This window comes from Mustela nigripes, chromosome 7 (assembly GCF_022355385.1).
Source record: "Mustela nigripes isolate SB6536 chromosome 7, MUSNIG.SB6536, whole genome shotgun sequence".
NCBI lineage: Eukaryota > Metazoa > Chordata > Mammalia > Carnivora > Mustelidae > Mustela > Mustela nigripes.
This window is the reverse complement of record NC_081563.1, coordinates 128,464,087-128,483,970: the sequence shown is the minus strand read 5'-3', so window position 1 is coordinate 128,483,970 and position 19,884 is coordinate 128,464,087. Positions and strand designations below refer to the sequence as shown.

At 52.4% G+C, this 19,884-nt stretch overlaps 1 protein-coding gene across 1 annotated transcript in view; it reads left to right on the top strand.

Annotated features, from left to right (window-relative positions):
* PREX1 (phosphatidylinositol-3,4,5-trisphosphate dependent Rac exchange factor 1) overlaps positions 1-19,884 on the top strand; it is a 177,191-nt gene that overhangs the window by 94,015 nt on the left and 63,292 nt on the right. The window contains exons 6-7 of the mRNA XM_059407188.1: positions 6,139-6,300; positions 13,190-13,323. Of these exons, the coding sequence (XP_059263171.1) occupies positions 6,139-6,300; positions 13,190-13,323 (296 nt within the window). The remainder of the gene's footprint in view (positions 1-6,138; positions 6,301-13,189; positions 13,324-19,884) is intronic.

The window sequence follows — 19,884 nt, the reverse complement described above, 5'->3', positions numbered from 1 at the left end:
ATAGCACCGGGGGGACCTGCCAGCAGGGCCCTTGAGTCCTCTGGGGACGTGCCATGCTCCCCGCCTGATGGGCTCGCTCAGTGTCCTGGCCTTTGGCACCCACAGCTGGAACATTTGCATCAGAGCACAGCTGAGACTGAGGGCAGTTCTTTATGCCCCTCCTGAGTTCCTCCTTCCTGTCACGTTTTCCAGAGGATTCTAAAAGACAATACCATGTGCCCAGTCCCTCAAGTGTCTCCACCTCTGGCCTCCGCATCTCTGACGCCCTTGCAGATGTTCCCGTGGTCCTCTGAGCCCCCTTGTTTGAGCTGAACTCCGAATCCAGCAGGCGATCGGGATCAGGGAGCCCGGGGTGGGAAGAGAGCAGAGGCTGGAATGAAAGCCTCATTGGGAACGGCCCCAAAAAGCTGAACTTGAACATTGCCTAAGAATAGCCAGAACATTCTATCTCAGCCTCCGGCCCAGGCTCAGGATAGACAGTCGGCATTTTTAGGCTTTGTTGAGTTTTCCGTCGACGTTTCCAGGGAAATGATTCAGGCTTGAGGTCATGCCCCTGGTGCTCAAATGACAGGTGCCTGAAGGGAGGCCGGCTGTCACTGTCCCTTTGGGTTGTTTCCTGGTGATGCACAGATCTCATCGGGCCACTCACTGTGCCCCAGCTCATGGTGGGGCTCAGGAACCACAGTGGCGCTGGGGATAGCCTCTGCCCTTCAAGCTCCAGGCAGAGGGGGCCCCACGAGGGCCTGGTACCTAATGGAAGCCCGTTGAGGCAGGTGGAGGCAAACTGGATGGGCACATCTGTCCAGAGGGGGCAGCTGCCACCCCAGCCCCTCTGTTCTCCTTTGCTTCCTGCCCCTGTGGCCACTTCCCTGCTGTCTCCTTTGCTGGCTCCATACCTTCTGGGCCTCTAAGCGCAGGTGGACCCAGGGCTTAGTTCTGGGGCCTTTTGTCTCTAGACTTGCTCCCAGAGTGGACTCAGCTGCCTTGTGGCCTTTAAAAAAATATGTGTGTGTGTGTGTGTGTGTGTGTGTATTCAGAAATTGTGCAACCCTCATCATAATAATTTTAGAATATCTTCATCACCATCAAGAGAAAGTCCAGACCCATCAGGAGTCCCTGGGCTTTTCCCTCCTGCCCTAGCTCCTGGTAGTTACTCATCCACTTCCTGTCCCTGGGGCTCAGGACCTTCTACACAGACGGGATCATCTAAGATGTAACCTTCAATGTCTGGTTTCTTTCGTTTAGCGCAGAGTTTTCCAGGTTCACCCACATGGTGGCCCAGATCAGAGCTTCGTTCCTTTTTATGGCTGCATAATATTCCATTGTATGGAATCACATTTTGTTTATCCATTCATTCCTTGACGAATGTTTGGGTTCTTTCCATTTTCCGGCTATTAGGAATAATGCTGCTATGAACAGCCATGTGCCAGCTTCTTGGGGACACTCCTGTGACTTTAAGCCGTGTCTTTGTGTCCGACCTGCAGCCTGGACCTGTCTCCTAAGCTCCAGGCTTGTTCTCTTGCCCACTCAGCTTCCCCACTTGGATGTCAGACAGGCATCTCCTGCCTAACACGTCTAAAACCGAATGCTTGGCTCTCCTCTTTCCCCAGACCGGGCTCCCCTCCCTGTCACCCCCTTGTCCCCATTTCCGTACATGGCCTTTCCTTTCTGATGGCTCAGGCCAAACTTGAGCTGTCTTTGGCTCAGCCTACATCTAGTCTCTTAGGAGGTCCTGTTGGCTCTGGCTTCGGTTCTATCTTGAGTCTAGACTTTCTAGCTCCTTCTCTCCATCTTGCTGCCAGGCCCTTGCTACAGCCCCCGCTGGGTCTTCCTGCCTCTGCCCTTGTCCTCCACGGTCTCTTCTCAACCCAGCAGCTAAGCCCAAGCCAGTTCATGTCACTTCCTCACTCAAGACTGTCCAGCGGCTCCCTGTCACTCAGATTGAAATCCAGATTCCCCATCATTGTCACCTGTAAGGTGCTGCACAGTGAAGTTATGTTTTATTTCCTGCCCTCCCCTGCTTCTTCTCCCACGCCCCTGGCTTTCTTCCAGCTACATTTGTCCCCTTGCCATTCTCTGAACACAACAAACATGTCCCTGTGTAGGGCCTTTGCACTTGCTCCTTCTTCTGGGACATCATTACGGTAGATACCCCGAGGCTCACTCTCTAATATTGTCAGGCCTCTGTTGCTCAGTTGTCTCCTCCTCAGAGAGGCCTTGCCTGACCACCCAGCTGTAGCACAAGTGCCTCTGTCATTCTTTGTCCCCAACCCTGTTTTTATTTTTCCTTCACTGTCACATTCTGTTTTCTAACTCATGGTGCACAGATTGATTTTCTGAATCCTCATTAGGCTGTCAGCTCAGCCAGGGCCAAGGTCTGGGCCTGTTTCTGCTTGTTGCTATTCACCTAGAATGAGCCTGGCACATAGTAGGTGCCCCCCCCCCATTGACTCACTGAATGACTATGGAAAATGCCACCCTAGTGTGACCCACCATTCCTAAATCCAGAAATTGGGACTTTCAGGTCACCGATAGTACCTGATTTCCAAATGTCAGCTTGGTTCAAAACTTGTCAAGCGTTGCTGGGGCAAAACAGGGCATGTCCTGGAAGCCGTCTCCTGGGGACAGCTGCTTGAGTGGGCTTGTGGCAGGGGTGCTGTCTGCAGAGTGGCTGCTCAGGGTATAGCCTTGGGGCCCCGCAGGGACTCCTATGTGTCTTGCACTTCTCACATCTGTCTGTGGGTGATAGAGCTGTCACCCTCGCTCAGTATGGACACCTTGCCAATCAGTTGTTCCCTCTGTCTCCCTGGCCACTGGGCCACCCCAGGGGATGGACAATGGTCCATCACCGGGGAGGTGTTGGCATCAAGTCTTGGTGGAAGGGGATGGCTGGGGAGTGGCATGTTCCCCGGAGTGGGGACATGGACCACTTGGAGCTCTCCAGAGGGTGTTAGGTGGCCCATGAAAGCCTTTCTGTGTGGTGAGTGGTGGGGGAGGGAGCCCCGGAAAGCAGTGCAACCCGTAGTGAGATGTTCTTTTCTTAGCAAGTCCCCGTGTGTCTTCCTGAGTCCCTCCAGCAGAGTTATGGTTAGTGCCACAGGGTCAGGCGTTTGGGAGGCCATTTTATTTACTCATCAAGGATTGTCGAGTAACTGTTATGTGTAAGGCATGGTCCCAGGTGCTGGAGATAAAAAGTGAACAAAATGGCCCAGAGCCCTGCCTCTGTGGGACTGGCATTCTGCTGGGGGAAACAGCAGAGGGATGGATAGGAAATGAATATACTTGCAGAGCTAGCAAGGGTTCTGTGGGGAAAATATCTCAGACCAAGAGGGTTGATAAGGGCCAGAATGAGGGACTAAGAGGGTGACATTTGAGCAAACACCTGGAGGAGGTGAGGAAGGGGGCCTACGAATACCTGGGGGAAGAGTCTGCCAGATAGAGGGAAGGGCCAGTGCAAAGGCCCTGTGGCAGGAGTGTATCTGAGGAACAGTGAGGTGGCCAGAGGACGATCTGAGGGAGTGGGGGAGTGAGGCCAGAGAGGTGGTGAGGCCACATTAGGCAGGTCCTTGTGGGCCACTGTGGGCTGTTTGTCTTCTCTGAGTGTTGTAAATGCCTCAGGAGCGTTCTAAGCAGGGGAGGGACAGGGTCTCACCTCATTCTGACAGGATCCCTCTGGCTGTGTGTGGAGAATGGACTAGGAGTGGGGAGTGGGGGTGGGGTCCAGGGAGTTGACTTCAGGGGTCCCAGTGGCAGCTGGCTGGACCAGGGGGGCGGGGGTGGGTTTGTGTTGAGATTTGCCCCTTCACATGGTTTGCCATTTCCACTGAATACTTTGGGTCATGCCTCTGGAGTTCTTCTCTGACTCCGCTGTTATGAAATGAGCTCCTTATCTACCAGGGATCTGGCATTGATTGTCACCAGCTTGCTGTGAAGGCACAGGAAGTCAGCGTTCTCACTGTGGCCCTGGCCGCAGTGCCCACCCTCCCTCCTGCCTCTCGGGCTGAGCGCTGACACCTTGCCCACAGCTGCTCTGACACCCAGCGCCAGCTCAGGCTCTTTCCTGTGTGGAGAGCAGCGGTGGCCTCGGACTCTCCTGCAGGATGGGGCACCTGCTCTCACCTCTGGTTTTGTTTCAACTCTTCAGGTCACACTCTCCTTCCCCTTCTCTGTGGGAATGCCTCCTTTGTCAGAGAGAGGGCTCTGTCTCCCCCTTCCTTGCTTCCCCTTTGCTGTGTCCCCAGAACATAGCAGGTGCTCAGTGAACCCTCAGGGGCCTGACATCGCAGAACGTCTGGTCTGCGGGACCGTTAGGACGTGTCCTCCAGAAAAGAGGCTGTTGGTTTCCAGGCGGGGACAGAAATGACATGAATGGAGAGGCGACGTGCTAGAGTTGGTTTTCTGCTCCGAGTGCTCTGAACAACGCACTGGCAGGTGGCCCGGCGGCTGTCCCAGCCAGCACGTGTTGTCAGACGACAGACTGAGGATGGCTGGCGTAGACCGGGTGCTTACCAGGTCTGTAGTTGACCGCAGAGGCCCTTTTCCTGGAGGATCGGATTCACCGTACCCGTGAACAGAACCAGACGGTCAGGCTCACATCCAGCTGTGCCTCCATTTACTTTCTGGGGGCCTTGGGCTCTTCTGCCTTAATCTCCGTCACTGTTAAAGTGGATGATAACGGACCCTACCTCGTCAGCACAGAGTAAAGGCCGAGTGGGCTGTAACTGCTCCCGCCCCTCCTCCTCCTCCCCGTGGCCCTCCTCCTCCTCACAGTGGCCCTCCTTGTCAGTGCTTTTCAGCATGGAGGGCGACTGGCCCAAGGTCACTCGTCTACAGAGGGGCAGAGCCAGCCCTGGCACCCAGGTGTGACCCATCAGAGCGCCATGCCTGTGATTTTCAAGGGAGCAGAGAGGTGGGGAAGATACTGGAACCGTCGGGCACGTCTAGGTCAGATGGTCGAGGAGGCCTGTCTCTGCCGGCACGGCGCTGTCCGTTGAGTGATTCGGCTGGAAAATCTTCCCTGCATCTGGAGGTCCTGCCAGCGTCTCCCTCTTCTCTCTCTCTCTCTCTCTCTCTCATGTAGCGTGTGGCTGATGGCCTTTGATGACGAACCTGGCCTTCAGCACGGTTCAGGCCTGCCCTTGTGGCAGGGGTGGGAGGTGGCAGGGGGGTGGAGGGCCATGGAATAGGGCCCACCGGGAATGGCCAGTTGACAGGGTCTGTCCTGGTCCCTGTGAGCTGGGTGTTTTTACACCTGCTCTCCCAATGAAAAGACTGCACTTGGTTGGGCTCTGTATCTGTGACCTCCTCTCTGACCTCCTGATGTCTGTCCTGTCTCTGTCTTCCTTTTCGTCTGTCTCATTCACTCCCCTCCAGTCGCACTGTCCCCTTGCTGTTCCTCCTTCTAGCCCATCAGCGCTTCCACATCAGGTCCTTTGCCTGGCACAGTCTTCCCCAACATTTTTGCAGAACTCCCTCCCCTGCTTTACCCAGAGTCTCTGTTTAAATGTCACCTCCTCCAAGAGGCCTCTCTTGACCTCCCCATTTGAAAGAGCCCCTCCCGGGGCCCCTGGGCGGCTCAGGGTGAAGCGTCTGCCTTCAGCTTAGGTCACGATCTTGGGGTCCTGGGATTGAGCACCACGTTGGACTTCCTCCTCAGTGGGGAGGCTGCTTCTCCCTCTGCCCATCCTCTGGCTTGTGCTCGCTCTTTCAAATAAAATAAGATAAAATAAAGAACAGCTCCCTTCCCCAAACCTTCTAGTCTGTCACTCTGATTTGTTTTCATAGTATTTATCACTGTCTGACATTGTACTGTGCACCTGATTTTTATTTTGGCCCATCTCCTTTACAAGAGTGTAATATCCACCAGGTGAGGAATTTTTCTCTGTTTCATATACAGATTTGTCTCCAGGCCCTAGAATACTGCTCCACCATGAAGAAGGTGCTTAGGGACATTTACTGAATGAATGAGTGAGCGAATGAGTGACTGAGTCCGTGACGCTCCCCCCCGCCTCCACCCCCCAGAACACCCTGTCTGTACAGAGCAGAGCTGAGGTCTGGTGTGGGGCCAGGTGACCTGGATGCCGTGTCTGGGGCCCTCGGAGTGGACATCTCTCATTCCTGTCCTCCCCGGTCCCCTAGGAGCTGGCCAAGAGGACCCCTGGCAAACACCCGGACCACCCTGCGGTCCAGAGCGCCCTGCAGGCCATGAAGACCGTGTGCTCCAACATCAACGAGACCAAGCGGCAGATGGAGAAGCTGGAGGCACTGGAGCAGCTACAGTCTCACATCGAGGGCTGGGAGGTGCGGCGGGGCGGGAGGAGCGGGGTCCCGGGCGTGCGCAACTGCAGCTCTGCGTTGCGGTCTGGGTCCCAGGCTTCAGCCTGCATGGTGCGTTTGGTTCGGCCTCCAGGGCATTTGCAAAAAAAAAAAAAAAAAAAAAAAAAATTTAGTTATTTTGCAGTGGAATCCACATGAAAGTCTAGAGTTCCAAGTTTCTTTAGAAAAATCAGTAGCTCTGGGCCCTTACTTTCCATGACCACAGCCACGAGAGCTTCCGGTGTTCCTCAGTCCCCGGCACCTCCCGTTCCTTCCGTCTCTCTCTTTCACGTGTTGCCTCACCTGTCTGGTGTCCATAGGCCCCAGTGCTTTTGGCGCCAAGGTCCACCATAGTGCTTATGGGTCTGGGCCAGGACAGAATTCTGGCTCTGATGCTCCCTTGCTGGGTGATTCGAGGCAGATGTCTTCTCTGAACCTCCTGTTTCCTCTCTTCCTGGCACATAGTAGGTACTCAATAAATGCTAGGGGTTGATATTACATTACTATCATCATGCTTATGGGGCTCTGGGATTCTTGAAATCTTCTCATGGTGCATGCGTTTAAACCTCCTTCCTTAGATTATCAGAGATTTCCTACAAATCTGTGGAAGGAAATGGGGAAATCTGAATAAATAAAAAAAAAATCAATATCAGAGTCAGTGCAGCTGGAACGGGAGATCAAAAGCAAAGATGAAAGACTCCTAGATTACTCTCTGAATCATCTGCCTTTGGGGGTTTTCTGGCGCTTGCTACTTTTGGGATTTCCACTTTTCTTCCCGGTGTTCCGGAATCCTGAACGTGACTCCGTCTCACTGCAGAGATTGAGAGTCTGGCTGTTGCGGGGGCGGGGGGAGCTGCTTGCAGGGGGGAGGCGGGTAGTGTGGGTTAGCGATGGCCACATACCCATCCTCTTCCCGCGGGGCCTTCCCGTCCTGCCGAAGCTGGGGAATGGAGAGCCGCATTTCTCGGTCCCCCCAGTAGTTCAGGTTTGGGATGTGATTGACCAAAATCAGATCCAGCTGCTGGGGATTTGGCTGATGGAGTGGATATAGAGCATAGCATGGTCGTGTTTGGTTCTCTGTGGTAGCATCAGCAGAGGGGCCGGGCTCCAGCTTCCTGGGTGTTCAGGGACACGGGACATTTGCTTGTTGTTGATGGCATGGGTTGCGCAGGCAGGGGATGGCTCTGCGGCTGACCTGCAGATGACCTGCAGCGGCTGCCTCGGGCCTGGATGTGGCCTGGGTCATGTTTTCCTGGCGTATCCACTTGGGCCCGTGTGTGTGACTCTTTCTTTTCCCAGATGGGGCCGAGGCAGTGGCTGTGTGGGGGGGTAGGCCAGGTAGACAATGTTGGTGGTTTTCTGGGAGCCCTGGTTTGGATTTCGGGCTCTCCTAGACCATCTGATAATTAAGTAAACCCCTTGTTTCTTTCTACTTAAAATACATGTAGCTTGGTTTCTGTTTCCTGTGACTGCAAATTGCTGAATGTCAGGTGTGTTGGTTAGGGTGTGTTGTCTCAGGACTCACGTCAGCCCTAGGATGTCAGAGCTTCCCCTTTGTCTCTTGAGGACCTCTTGGCCTCCCCCGCCTGGTCCCATGAGAGCAGGAGCTCCAGGCATCACTTTGTGTTCCAGAATAGCGGGAGACAGAGGCGTGGCCAGGGCATGCGAGGGAGCTCTTCTCCTCAGTGGAGGAAAACCTTACCCAGAAACCCTGAAGACTTCCCCTTTCATCTCACTGACCAGTGGGTCGCACGGCCACTTTCAGCCATGCTTACCTAAAGAGCAAACAGAATGAAGGATGTGTTTAAGCCTGTTTGGGCTTTGAGCTTCCTGGCAGCCAAAGTGAGGAGAGCAGGAGACATAAGTTACTCAATATTTATTTTCAAAAAAGGAAGACAGAGCAGTTCTTCTGGGAGACACAGAGTTTCCTGGAAACCAGCTGAGAAAGAAATCGCTCCCATGGGCCCCTGTGGAGAAGAGGATTGAGCAAGCCCTTTGGCAGCTGAAGCAGAAGTGTTTTCTAGATGCTTACTTCTGGGAAGAGCCTCGGGAAATAAGAACTAAGGATCTTTGGGGGGCCCTTTTAGACCCTGAAAAACCTACAGTTGGAGAGTGATCCTGATTTCGGTCACTGTACTGGGTGCTGTAGGAGGTACACTGTGCCAGAATAAGAATTGCTGGCAATGATTGAGCCCCTGTTACATGTCTCCAGGACAAAGGGACGGGTGCTCTTATGATCCCCATTGGACAGCTGAGGAAACTGAGGCACAGTGACTTGGTCTGGAGGTCCAGCCCTGTAACTGACAGTCGGCCCTGCCTCAGGCAAGTTTGTCCCGCTCTCTTGGCCTCCATTTGCCTTGGTTGTTTAATCTGAGTAATAATATCTCTTGAAGGTATCTCCTATTCTTTTTTTTTTTTTTTTAAGATTTTATTTTATTTATTTGTCAGAGAGAGAAAGAATGTACAAGCAGGGGGAGCGGCAGAGGGAGAAGTAGGCTCTCTGCTGAGCAAGGAGCCCCATGTGGGACTCCATCCCAGGATCCTGAGATCATGACGTGATCCAAAGGCAGATGCTTCACCGACGGAGCCACCCAGGTGCCCCTGTCCTGGTGTCATTCTGAGGATAAAGTGAAAACTGGAGTATGAATGCTTGTTGGAAAAAGTAAAATGGTTTTCTCTGCAGTAGAAAGTTTTCTTCTGAAAGTGTATTTATTGAAGTCATCTCTACTCCCCGTGTGGAGCTTGAACTCACAGCCCCGAGATCAAGAGTCACACACTCCTCTGAGCCAGCCAGGTGCCCCTGGAGAAAGGTTTTTAAATGCAGTTTGATCCTTAAGGCGAGTTGTAAAAATAATGTGTCATAGCTGGAAACAATCCTGGGTGACAGTGAAGCTACTTGTAGTGTCTCCTGTTCTGTAGTTACAACCTTGGGGGACAGTGTGAGTTGCATGTAGTTTGTGGTGAATGGCGGTGGTTACAGATCCTTGCTTCTGATAATCTTCCTGGTAATTACTGATCTTGCCATCTGACCTCTCGCCGGTCTGTTTAGATGGTGCCATCTCTAGCTCTTGGAATATGGCTGGCAAGGGTCTCATTGTGGGAGGAGGGAGGGTCTCTTCCTTGGCTGCTTAGTGGCTGTGGGCTTGGGCTTGCATCAGGAGTCTGATCTCCGATTGCTGCCTCCTCCCCCGCCCCCATCCTTCCTAAGCCGCTTGTCCTTTTTAGTTGGGAGACTGGTTTACTTAAAACCAGATAAGTGGGGCCATAAATCCACTTTATCGAGGGGGAGGAAATAGCAGGATGTCGCAATACCTCGGAAGTGAGTGAACGAGCCAGCTCCCTTTGCAGGGAGGGGTTCTTCATCCTCAGTTTCCCCATCTGAAAAGTCTGGGTAATCCCAGCCCTCCTTCTTGGGTGCCTTGAGGATTCGGGAGGGAACGCATGCTCAGCGCTCGGAAACAGGCTGCCTCCCTGGCTTGGAGTAAATGCTCTATAAACTCTGAGAGGAGCTGTGGCCGCAGAGCAGGGTTTCACTCTTACTTTTTTTTTTTTTTTTTTTTTTTTAAGATGAGAAAGCATCATGCAGCTTTAGCTACAGCTCATGCCCAGTGTGGGCTGACCCTCCTGCAGAGGGACACTCAGGAAGCAAGCTCCACAGACTTCTGTGTGAAACTCACAGTAATAAAAAAAAAAAATACATGTTCTTAATAAGAACGAAATGGGACATACTCGTCTCACTGGCTCTGGAAATGCTGGTTTGAGAGATCGTCAGTTGCCCACACCCACGAGGGGACAGAAGGAAACAGGAGCGAGGAAGCATAAAATTGTTATTAAAAAATGAGAGAGAGAGAGAGAGAGAAGTTGTCATAGGCCCTTCCACCCTTCCTGGGATGCCTTGTGCTCCAGGGGGCTGTGGTCTCTCCCTTTTGGAGACCCCTGCTCTAGACCAGTCGTCTCATTATAAAGCCCTTCAGGTTGTCAGGTTACCTTCTTCTTTTATTTTTTTTTTTATATATATATATTTTAAAGATTTTACTTATTTATCAGAGAGAGAGAGAGAGAGAGAGAACAGGCAGACAGAATGGCAGGCAGAGGCAGAGGGAGAAGCAGGCTCCCTGCCGAGCAAGGAGCCCGATGTGGGACTTGATCCCAGGACGCTGGGATCATGACCTGAGCTGAAGGCAGCAGCTTAACCAACTGAGTCACCCAGGCATCCCTGTCAGGTTACCTTCTAAGGGGCAGCCATCTCTTCCCTGCCCCCAGGTGGGAGAGGGACACCATCCTGTCTGGGTTCACATCCCAGCTCGCTCACTGACCAGCTGTGTGACCTTGAACAAGTCACTTCTCTGCTCTGTGCTTCAGTTTCTTTGTCTGTAAAATGAGAGCTGTTGTAAGGATGAACTGGATTGGTGTAAAATACTTAGAACCATGGGGGCATGTGGTGAGCTTTTCCTGTCCCCTCTCCGTGTTAATGCTCCAGTTCGAGGGAGTCTGCGCTGTCCGCAAGTCTCTAGCCCTGGCTGGTGGACACCGTGGTGCTCAGCCTCTTCCCTGTGTGTCTGATCCTAGATTACCCTGGACCCAGGTTCAAGGATTCTAGGGAGACCGAGCCAGCCGGGCTTCTCAGCAGGGCTGGGGCGGACGGGACATCTCCATGCCATGTCCTTGGCAGTTCACGTGTATTTGCTCGGTGGTCTTTGGCTAAGGCTGGAGGGGCAGCTTCCCAGGCTGGGTTCGCTGATCTCTGTGGTCCCTGGACATTGACAGGTCAGGTGTAGTCCAACGTGACGTCAGGGTTTGGGGCCCTGCAGCCAGGCCAGGTGCCAGATCCACGTTTAAGTGGCTAAAGTCCCCCTTTGGAGGCTAGCAGACTGGAGCGGTAGGCATGAGTGAGGTGAGGGAACCAGGTGGGGAAGCAGGCGGCCTCTAGGCGCTGCTGAATGGCTTCTGCCCCGAGCCGGGCCCATGGGCCATGGTTAGAGCCTTATCACCCCAAGAGTCACGCTCACCCTGCTGGCGAAGATACTGGGGGTCCATGGGGTTCCTTGTCACAAGAGCCCTGAGCCCTGGTGCAGCGGGCTCACTCCCTGGCTGGTGGCTGTGTGTGGAGTCTGGTCCCTGGCCGCAGCATATGGGCATCTATGCTGTGATTTCTGTTAACGGACGCACGCTCCTGCCCGAGGCTGCTAGCCCTTGACCACAAAGAGTGGGTTTCCCAGGACCCCAGCTGGGCCCCAGAGGCATCTCTGGCATTTTTGGGTAATGAGTTTGCTGTATTCAGGGGACACAGCCTGAAACAGGGGAGACTGCAGGGGGAGTTAGCAGAAAGCCCGATTTCTGCATTTCTAGAACCAGTTCCCCTTCCTGGGTCTCAGAAATAACTGAGTCAGCATCCGTCATTGGGGTATGAACTCCTCTTTGGTTCTGGGTGTCTCATGTTTGGGGAAGGAGACTTTGTGCACACTTCTCCCTCCCTCTCTCAAGTTCATTTCACGTGTCATTCTTCCTCCTCTGTCATCTGCAGGTCAAACGAGCTTCCCTGAACCCCTCTTTTGTGTAGTGTCCCTGGGGCCTAAGTGTCAGAGGTACTCCATTGTCCGCCTGTTGCTGGGCTCGGTGCTAATCCTGATGTGTGGCTTCAATTACATCGTTGGCTGCTAAAAAGAGAGAGGATGGCATAAATGAGGGAGAAGTTGATTTCTCAGTAGCAGAACAGGCTGGCAGGGAGGGCGTGACGGCTCCCTCCAGCCCCAGGTTCCTTCCAGCTTCTTGCTCCACTGTCTGCTACAATGTATGCCACCACTCCAGCTGGCGTCCAGCCTGTGACAAGAGGGAAGGGAGAGAGAGGAGAGGAAACTGTTTTCTTTCAAGGAAATAAAGTGTAGAAATGGGGCGCATGGGCCATGTGTCAATCACGTGACCACACGGGCACAAGGGATGCTGGGAAATGGAGTCTCTGGTTGGACGGCTGAGAGCCAGCCGAACTCTGCTCCCGCCACAGGGGAGGAGCCTGCCCTGCTGGCATCCAGGGCCCTCCTCGGTGTGTTTCCAGCCTCCTCTCCTGTAGCACTTGGAGAGCTCTGCGCCCCACCTTGGTCCTCCTTGAGCTCCAGACAGACCTGTGCGGTCGGGTCCCCCTGGAGCCTTTCCTGACCCCCTCAGTGGGAACATCACTGAGATTCAGATAACTCCACGGCTGGCGAGCATCCTGGCTGCCCCCGTCACTTAGCACGGATGGCCCCCTGGAGTTTGAGAACTGTTTCCATCTGTGTTCATGGCTGTAGCTAGAGGAGCTGCTCCAAGAATCCTGCCCTGATGGTGTGCACACTGTGTTTATCTCCCGCTCTACAGGCATTTACCGAGCACCTGCTGTGTGCCCCTAGAGGGTGACAGGGGCTGGGGAGACCGTGGCAAATGCTTGATCATGCTCCATAACGCTTCCTGTGCTTATGGAAATGGCATTCTAGTAGTGGTGATACCTTCACAAGTCAAGACATAAATGAGGAAGGGTAGGCAAAAACAAAACAAACATGAAAAACCCCAAATCCCAAGCAAGAACCGAACCAAAATAAAACTGGATGCCAGCTTGGGCTGGGTGGGTCATTTCCCCTCCCCGAGCCCAGCTTTCTCTTCTATGACATGGGCTTCCTTTTGTGCTCCTCCCGGCATGGTTCCGGCGTGCTCAGTGGGCAGAAGCCACTGATGAGATTGTTGGGATTTTTCTGTCTGCTGACAGATTTCCTGCAGTGGCGTGTTTAGATTTTGGGGGGCAAGTGAGGCAGTGGTAGGTTCTGTGTCTGGGAAGGAAGGGGATATCCCCGAGTGCTCTCCTGGATTTGTCAACTCATTCCCTCTCCCCTTGTCACTCTCCCAGGGCTCCAACCTCACAGACATCTGCACCCAGCTCCTCCTGCAAGGGACTTTGTTAAAAATCTCCGCGGGCAACATCCAGGAGAGGGCCTTCTTCCTCTTTGACAACCTCCTTGTCTACTGCAAGCGGAAATCCAGGTGAGTTGCTGGGGCTGGGGCTGCCCAGGTGGGCCTGGAGGCAGGGATTCTGCGGGACCTTGACTGTCTCTCACAGTGACACCTTAGGCTTGTCACTTCCCTCTCTTGGCCTCCCTTTTCTCGTCTGAGTTGAGGGGTTCAGGGGATCACCACTGCCTAATAGAAATATAATGCGAGCCTCACGTGTTATTTAACATTTTCTAGCAGCCACATTAAAAAAAAATCAAAAAGAAACAGTCAACATGAATTTCAATAATGTATTTTATTTTTTCCAGTGTATCTGTAAATGTTATTTAATGTCAACAACCAATGTACAGTCGATTTTTGAAAATCATTAGGAAGGTATTTTGCGTTTTCTTTGTACGCGAAGTCTTCAAAATCTGGTGCCTATCTTACACTTTCAGCACATCTCACGTCATCCTAGCCCCGTCTTAAGTTCTCAGCAGCCACAGCGGCTGTATTGGACAGTGTGGATCTAGATAGTCATAGAATTTGGGGATTCTTTGTGACACTAACATCCTCTGATTCTGAGATCCAAAGGTGGGGGACTGAAGGGCACAGGGCTCTCTCATGTTAAGCTTTTTGGGGGAAAGGATAGTATCTTTGTCACCTTTGTATTTTTCCCTGGAACTTCCTATTTTGTAGAGTCAAGGAAGTGGATGGACAGGTGGGCGGGTGGTAGACACGTACAGACACGTGGCTGACTGTGAGTGTGCATGTTGGGATGTGTGGGCAGATGGGAGAAGGCATGGGTGCATCGGCGGGGCTCGGAGGGTGAGTGGATGGTGGATGGAAAGGGCCGGGGACGATTATGGATGGATGTGTGAACCGATTTGCCGATGGACGAGTGAGTAGATGAAGGAGCAAGTGGGTGGGTGGTTGGGGGTGTAGGAGACGGCTGGTTGGAGGCATGGACAGAAAATTAGGCGAATGTCTGAGTGTTTGGTAGTTGGAGAAGTAGATGAAGATGCGATGAGCTGGCAGAGGTGTGTTCAGATGTAATGGTGAGTTGGGGCCTTCATGTATGATATTTAAATGAATGGGTTGGGGGAGGGATGGTCGTAAAATGGTCATAAAATAGTAGATAGAAGATCAGTTGGGTGGATGGATGGATAGATGGTTGGTTGGTTGGTGGTTGTTGGGGTGATTGGATTCTGGGATGGAGGGTTGGGTATTGAATGACCACGTGGGTGGATGGGTGGGGGGATGGTTGGAGAGAGGGAGACTTGGGAGACAGAGGCGTAGGGGAACGGAACGAGTGGCTGGCTGGGTGGCTGGCTGGATGGCTCGCTGGCTGGTGTGGCTGGGTGGGTAGTGGACTGAGAGATCCCTGTCTTTTCAGTTTTCTGAAGAAGCCCTTTTGAATTTGAATCTTCTTTCCTGTTACTTTATTTTAGGGCTGAAACAGTGACTTTCCAGAGACATCTTTACTCCTTTATCTAGGAAAAGCTAAGGCTGAGGGGAGGTCCAGACCCCGGAGCCTACTGTCAGCATTGCCTCCACCTTCCTCTGGGCTCCTGGCACGTCACGTGCTGTCCCTGAGCCTCCTTTTCCTTATCTGTTTCTGCTAGCCTCTTCAGGTTGTCATGAGGAACCTTTTCACGGGATGAATGATGGCGTTCCTTGCGTGTCTGGGGGGAGCTCTTCTTTCTCTTCCAGCCTGACCTCTCTGAGCCTCAGTTTTCTCTTCTGTAGAAGAGGGATGATAAACCCCTTCTTACTGTAGAGTTTGATGAATAGCCAGGCTCCTTACAGTTCAATCCCTGGTCGCACTTCTCTAGCTCTGACTTTGCCTTGCTTTCCTCCGTTCCCTTCTGTGCAGAATCAGGTGCTCACATGCCTCTCAGAGCGACTGTGGGGAAGCAGAGGTGTTAGGCGCGCCCGGTACGTAGTTAAAGCTCACAAAGTCAGGGTTAGCTGCTGTCCCCTTGCTGCTCACCTGCCTCCATCCGTGTTGGGTTCCTGTTCATGCACAGGTGCAGTCCCCGGCACGCAGTAGGCGCTTCAGCCACGGGCCCCATCCCGCCTCTGCCCTTCTTCCCTGTTCTGGGTTTGGTCCTTCTGGTTGAAGGCCTTGGCCTCCTTCTTCTCCCGTCTCCCTTATTTGATGCTTTATTCCTGCCCATTCTGTTCGGCCTCTCTGCGTCTGTCTCGTGTCCCCTCTAGCCGCCCCCCCCTTCCCACGAACATCCCATTTTTCCTTCCTCCTTGCTCACTGCCTGTTCTCGCTGGGCACATCCTGCGAGTCCTCTGCCCCCCACTGCCAGCCGCCCGGAGCTGTCTGAAGCAGGCACTTTTCTCAGAACACCAGGGGCTGTAGAAAACAGAATGTCCCTTCAGGCATGTGTGAGCGGCTCCAGCTCCGGCTGGCTTTGCTCATCTGTCGGCCGCCGGCCCTTCCTCCGTCAGTGTGGTCGCACCTGTTGGAGCAGTAGCGGCCGGGGATGCTGCCGCTGCGGGATTCCATGTGGGCCTTCTGGGGCTGGCCCTGGGGCTGCCGTGAGCTCTTTGAAGGCCGTTCTCCACGCCAGTTCTGTGCGTGAGCCAGGCCGGCTGGAGGGAAAGGGCACATCTGTCTCCTGAGGGAACGTGGCTGGTGGCCAGTGTTCTCGTCCCGGGATGGGGAGCCAGGGGCCGGGTTCCAAGACGGGACATCCCAGAGGGATTGGGCAAGGGTGGATGGGGCTGCCGGCCTGACTGATGTGGTCACAGGAAATGCCTGTCACTGCTAGGTGTCTGCCGACTGGTTTGTCTTTGCCTGGGTCATGCGGGGCACCGCCCATCCGGCACACGGGTCAGGGAAGGTCTCTGACTGAGAGTGTTTCTGGCCCAATTTGAAAGTAGAGGCTCCTTGGATATCAGAAGCGGAAGGAGTGTTCTAGGAGCCCACCTCCCCATTCTTTGGAATGGGAAACCGAGACCCCCAAGAAGAGAACCCATGACAAGCTCCGTCTCTAATACCTCGAGTGCTTGTTTGTGTCTTAGAGGTCGCAGTACTTAGGGACACTGAGACCCTGCCACTCACTGGCCAAGCGGCCTTGGGCAAGTTACATCAGCTTTTTGTGTCTCTGTTTTCCTGTCTGTTCAATGGGGATAAAAGTAGTCCCTATCCAAAAGGATAGTTCTTATAGATGAAGTATGATACAACATGGAAATTGGTTAGAATAAGGCCTGGCACATGTGTGGAAAGGAGAATTGCCCCTCTCTGTCTTCCTCTGGGGGCTCTCGCACCCCACTCAAACTTCAGTCGGGCCTCAAGCTAGACTCTTCATTTTCCTCACAGCTCCTGTCCCAGACATTCTCCTCTGAGTCTTCCTCATTCGGAGTAAAGGGCACTTTGGTTGACCTTGATGCTGACCTCCCTCACCCCACACCCACTTCTTCAGCAAGTCCTTTCCATTCTGTCCCCAAACTTTGGCCAGAACTTCAGTGTCATTCCAATAAGAACTCCAGGAGGAAGTTTTCGTGTATGTATGTGTCAGTGGTTGTAAAATTTACCTGGAAACACGAACATGGCCTCCACCGTTTTGAAAAAGGGCAAAGCTGGGGACCTCGTGCTTCTGGAAGCCCGGCTTACTCGCAGCTGAAGTGATTAAGACAACGTCGTATTGGTGCCAAACCAAAGAGTTTAGTGGACTAGAAGAACTAGTTCAGCAGTAGACCCCCATGAAAGTGATCACTTGAATTTCAACAGAGGTGCCAATGCAGTTCAATAAATGATGCTTGGTTCATTTGGTATCCCATGGGGGAAATGAGTCTTGACTATCAGCTCATACAATGCATAAAAAGCCAACTTCAGATGGATCATAGATTTAAATGTGTGGGGTAAAGCCATCAGGTTTCTAGGAGAAGGCATAGGAGACTATCTTCACAATCTGGCGGTAAGCAAAGATTTCTTAAGTAGGACAAAAAGTGCCATTCTAAAGGAAAAATGGATTCATCAGATTATGTTAAAATTGAGAACTGCTCATCAAAAGACACTGTGACAAGAGTAAAAAGTCAGCTAGGGATTAGGGATCTTTGCGATCCATATAACTGACAGGGGATTCACATCCAGAATGTATCAAGAAGTTCTGGAAGCCAAATTTGGCACTCTGTCCCTTTTTATAAATAAAGATTTATTGGTACACGGCATGCCCATTTGTTTTGGTGTTGTCCGTGGATGCTTTCCTGCATTAAGGGCAGAGTAGAGTAGTTGACACAGAGACACGGAGCCCCCAAAACTGAAAATGTTTACTCTCTATGTGGCCCTCTTCAGAAAACATTTGCTAACTCTTGCTAGAAAACATTAAGAAAAAGATAACCCAACAGAAAAATGCTCTAGGGGCAGTCCTTTCACAAAAGCCCATGGCCCACAGGACTAAATGGCCAGTAAACATGAAAAGGTGCTCAGCCTCATTACTCATCAGGGACATGCAAATGGAATGTTTAATGAGCCACTACTCTGTGCCCACCTGAATGGCCAACACGGAAATTAGCTACAGAGGATGGGGAACCACTGGAACGTTGCTACTCTACCAGGGACAGGGAGAAATGATGCAGCTCCTTTGGGAAACATCTTGGCATTCTCCGGGAAAGGCAATCACGTGGATCCCTTGTAACTCAGCAGTTCAGCCCCTAGGTCGATCCCCTGTAGAGATGTGCACATGTGTTCTTCATAAGACACACGCAAAGACAGTCACGGCCGTGCCAAACAGGAAGCAACCGACATACCCGTCACCATCACCCGTGGTCATTCCATGTATGTGAAGTTACAAAACAGGCAGAGCGAAGCTGTGGGGTCATAGGTCAGGAGAGCTGTGACTGTTGAGGGGGGGATGAGGAGGAACAGGGCAGGGGGTTAGTGACTGGGAAGGGGACACAGTGGGGGGCTTTCGGGGTGTTTACAGTGAGAGTAGAGGTGTGCTCACTCTATGAAAGTTAAATGAGCCATATCTTTCTTTGGGTATTTTTTTTCCTGTGTGGATTTTATACTTTCATGAAAAGTTCAAAGAAGCTTGTATACACATGTACCCGAGTAGGTAGTTCTGGGCAGGCGGGTGCAAACCATTGCTCTGCTCAGTGGCTTCTAGTTCCCCCTACTTTCTGCTGGCTCTGCCTGCAGTCCCTTCTCCGCCACAGGGAGTCCTTTATAACCTAGATCAGATCGTGTTCTTGCGCTGCTCAGACTCTCTGCGGCCCCCACCTCATACGGGCAGGAGGAGTCCATCTTTACCATGGTGCACAGGATCCCGTAGGATCTGGCCCGGGTGGCCTCTCTGACCCCTTGCCCACACTCGCCCTCGCCCACTCACCTTCAGCCGCAGCCAGCTCGTGGCTCCTTGCAGCATGGCATGGGGCTCGTGTCCTCTGCCTGGAATGTTCCTCCTCAGAAACCCTCCTAGGTTCCTCCCTCACCTTTCCAGGGTCTTTGCTCCAAAGCCACCTCTTCAGGGAGGCCTCCCTTGACCAACTCTCCCAGTTAAAATCATGTCCCCACCCTCCCTAACCATCGTCTTGCTTTATTACAGTTGTTTTTACAAACTTTCAATATTTTAATTAAAAGCATATATATTGCATTTTTACAACATTCTTTTTTTTTTTTTTAAAGATTTTATTTATTTATTTGTCAGAGAGAGAGAATGAGAGCGAGCACAGGCAGACAGAGTGGAAGGCAGAGTCAGAGGGAGAAGCAGGCTCCCCGCAGAGCAAGGAGCCCGATGTGGGACTCGATCCCAGGACGCCGGGATCATGACCCGAGCCAAAGGCAGCTGCTTAACCAACTGAGCCACCCAGGCGTCCCTTTCTACAACATTCTTTTCATCAAGAGCTTGAGGCATCTTCTTTGACGATAAGTTCACCCTTTTTAAAAAATCTTTTTAAAAAAAAGATTCTATTTATTTATTTATTCATGAGAGGCAGAGAGAGAGAGAGAGAGAGGCAGAGGCAGAGGGAGAAGCGGACCTTGGGGCCCCATGTGGAACTTGATCCCAGGAACCTGAGCAGAAGGCAGACGCTTAACCGACTGAGCCACCCAGGCACCCAAGAATAAATTCACTCTGAACACAAAAGCAACTTACCTTTATCAGGTCTTTCCAGAATAGTCACTTAATTTTCAGAGACCGCTCTCTTTCCAACATTCGTATGTCCTCACATACAATACACAGTTTGCCCAATTTCAGTGACAGGTGCACGTCAGCAAACAGATCTGAGAACATGACCCACTTGGAGGAGCAGAGGGGCCTGCGCCTACCCCAGAGTGGCCTTCAAGCCCTCAGACTTCATTCTTTGCTTTATTTTAACCACACATTTAGCAATCCTGACGTAACTTGGCTTTGACTTCTCTGCGTAGCGTCTGTCTCTGGGCTGCCTCCCCCCTCGTATTGGACAATGAGTTCTGAGACTGTTTTTGTTCAGACCCAGCACCTAGCACAGTGCCTGGCACTCAGTGGGTGTTCTTGGAAGTACTTGTTGAATGCGTGGTTGCGTGACTCCTCTTGGCCCCAACTTGGCATCCTCTCCATAGGAAGGACTGGTCAGATGTTTGTTGAGTGACTGAGCGAGTGGCTGATTGACCTGGGT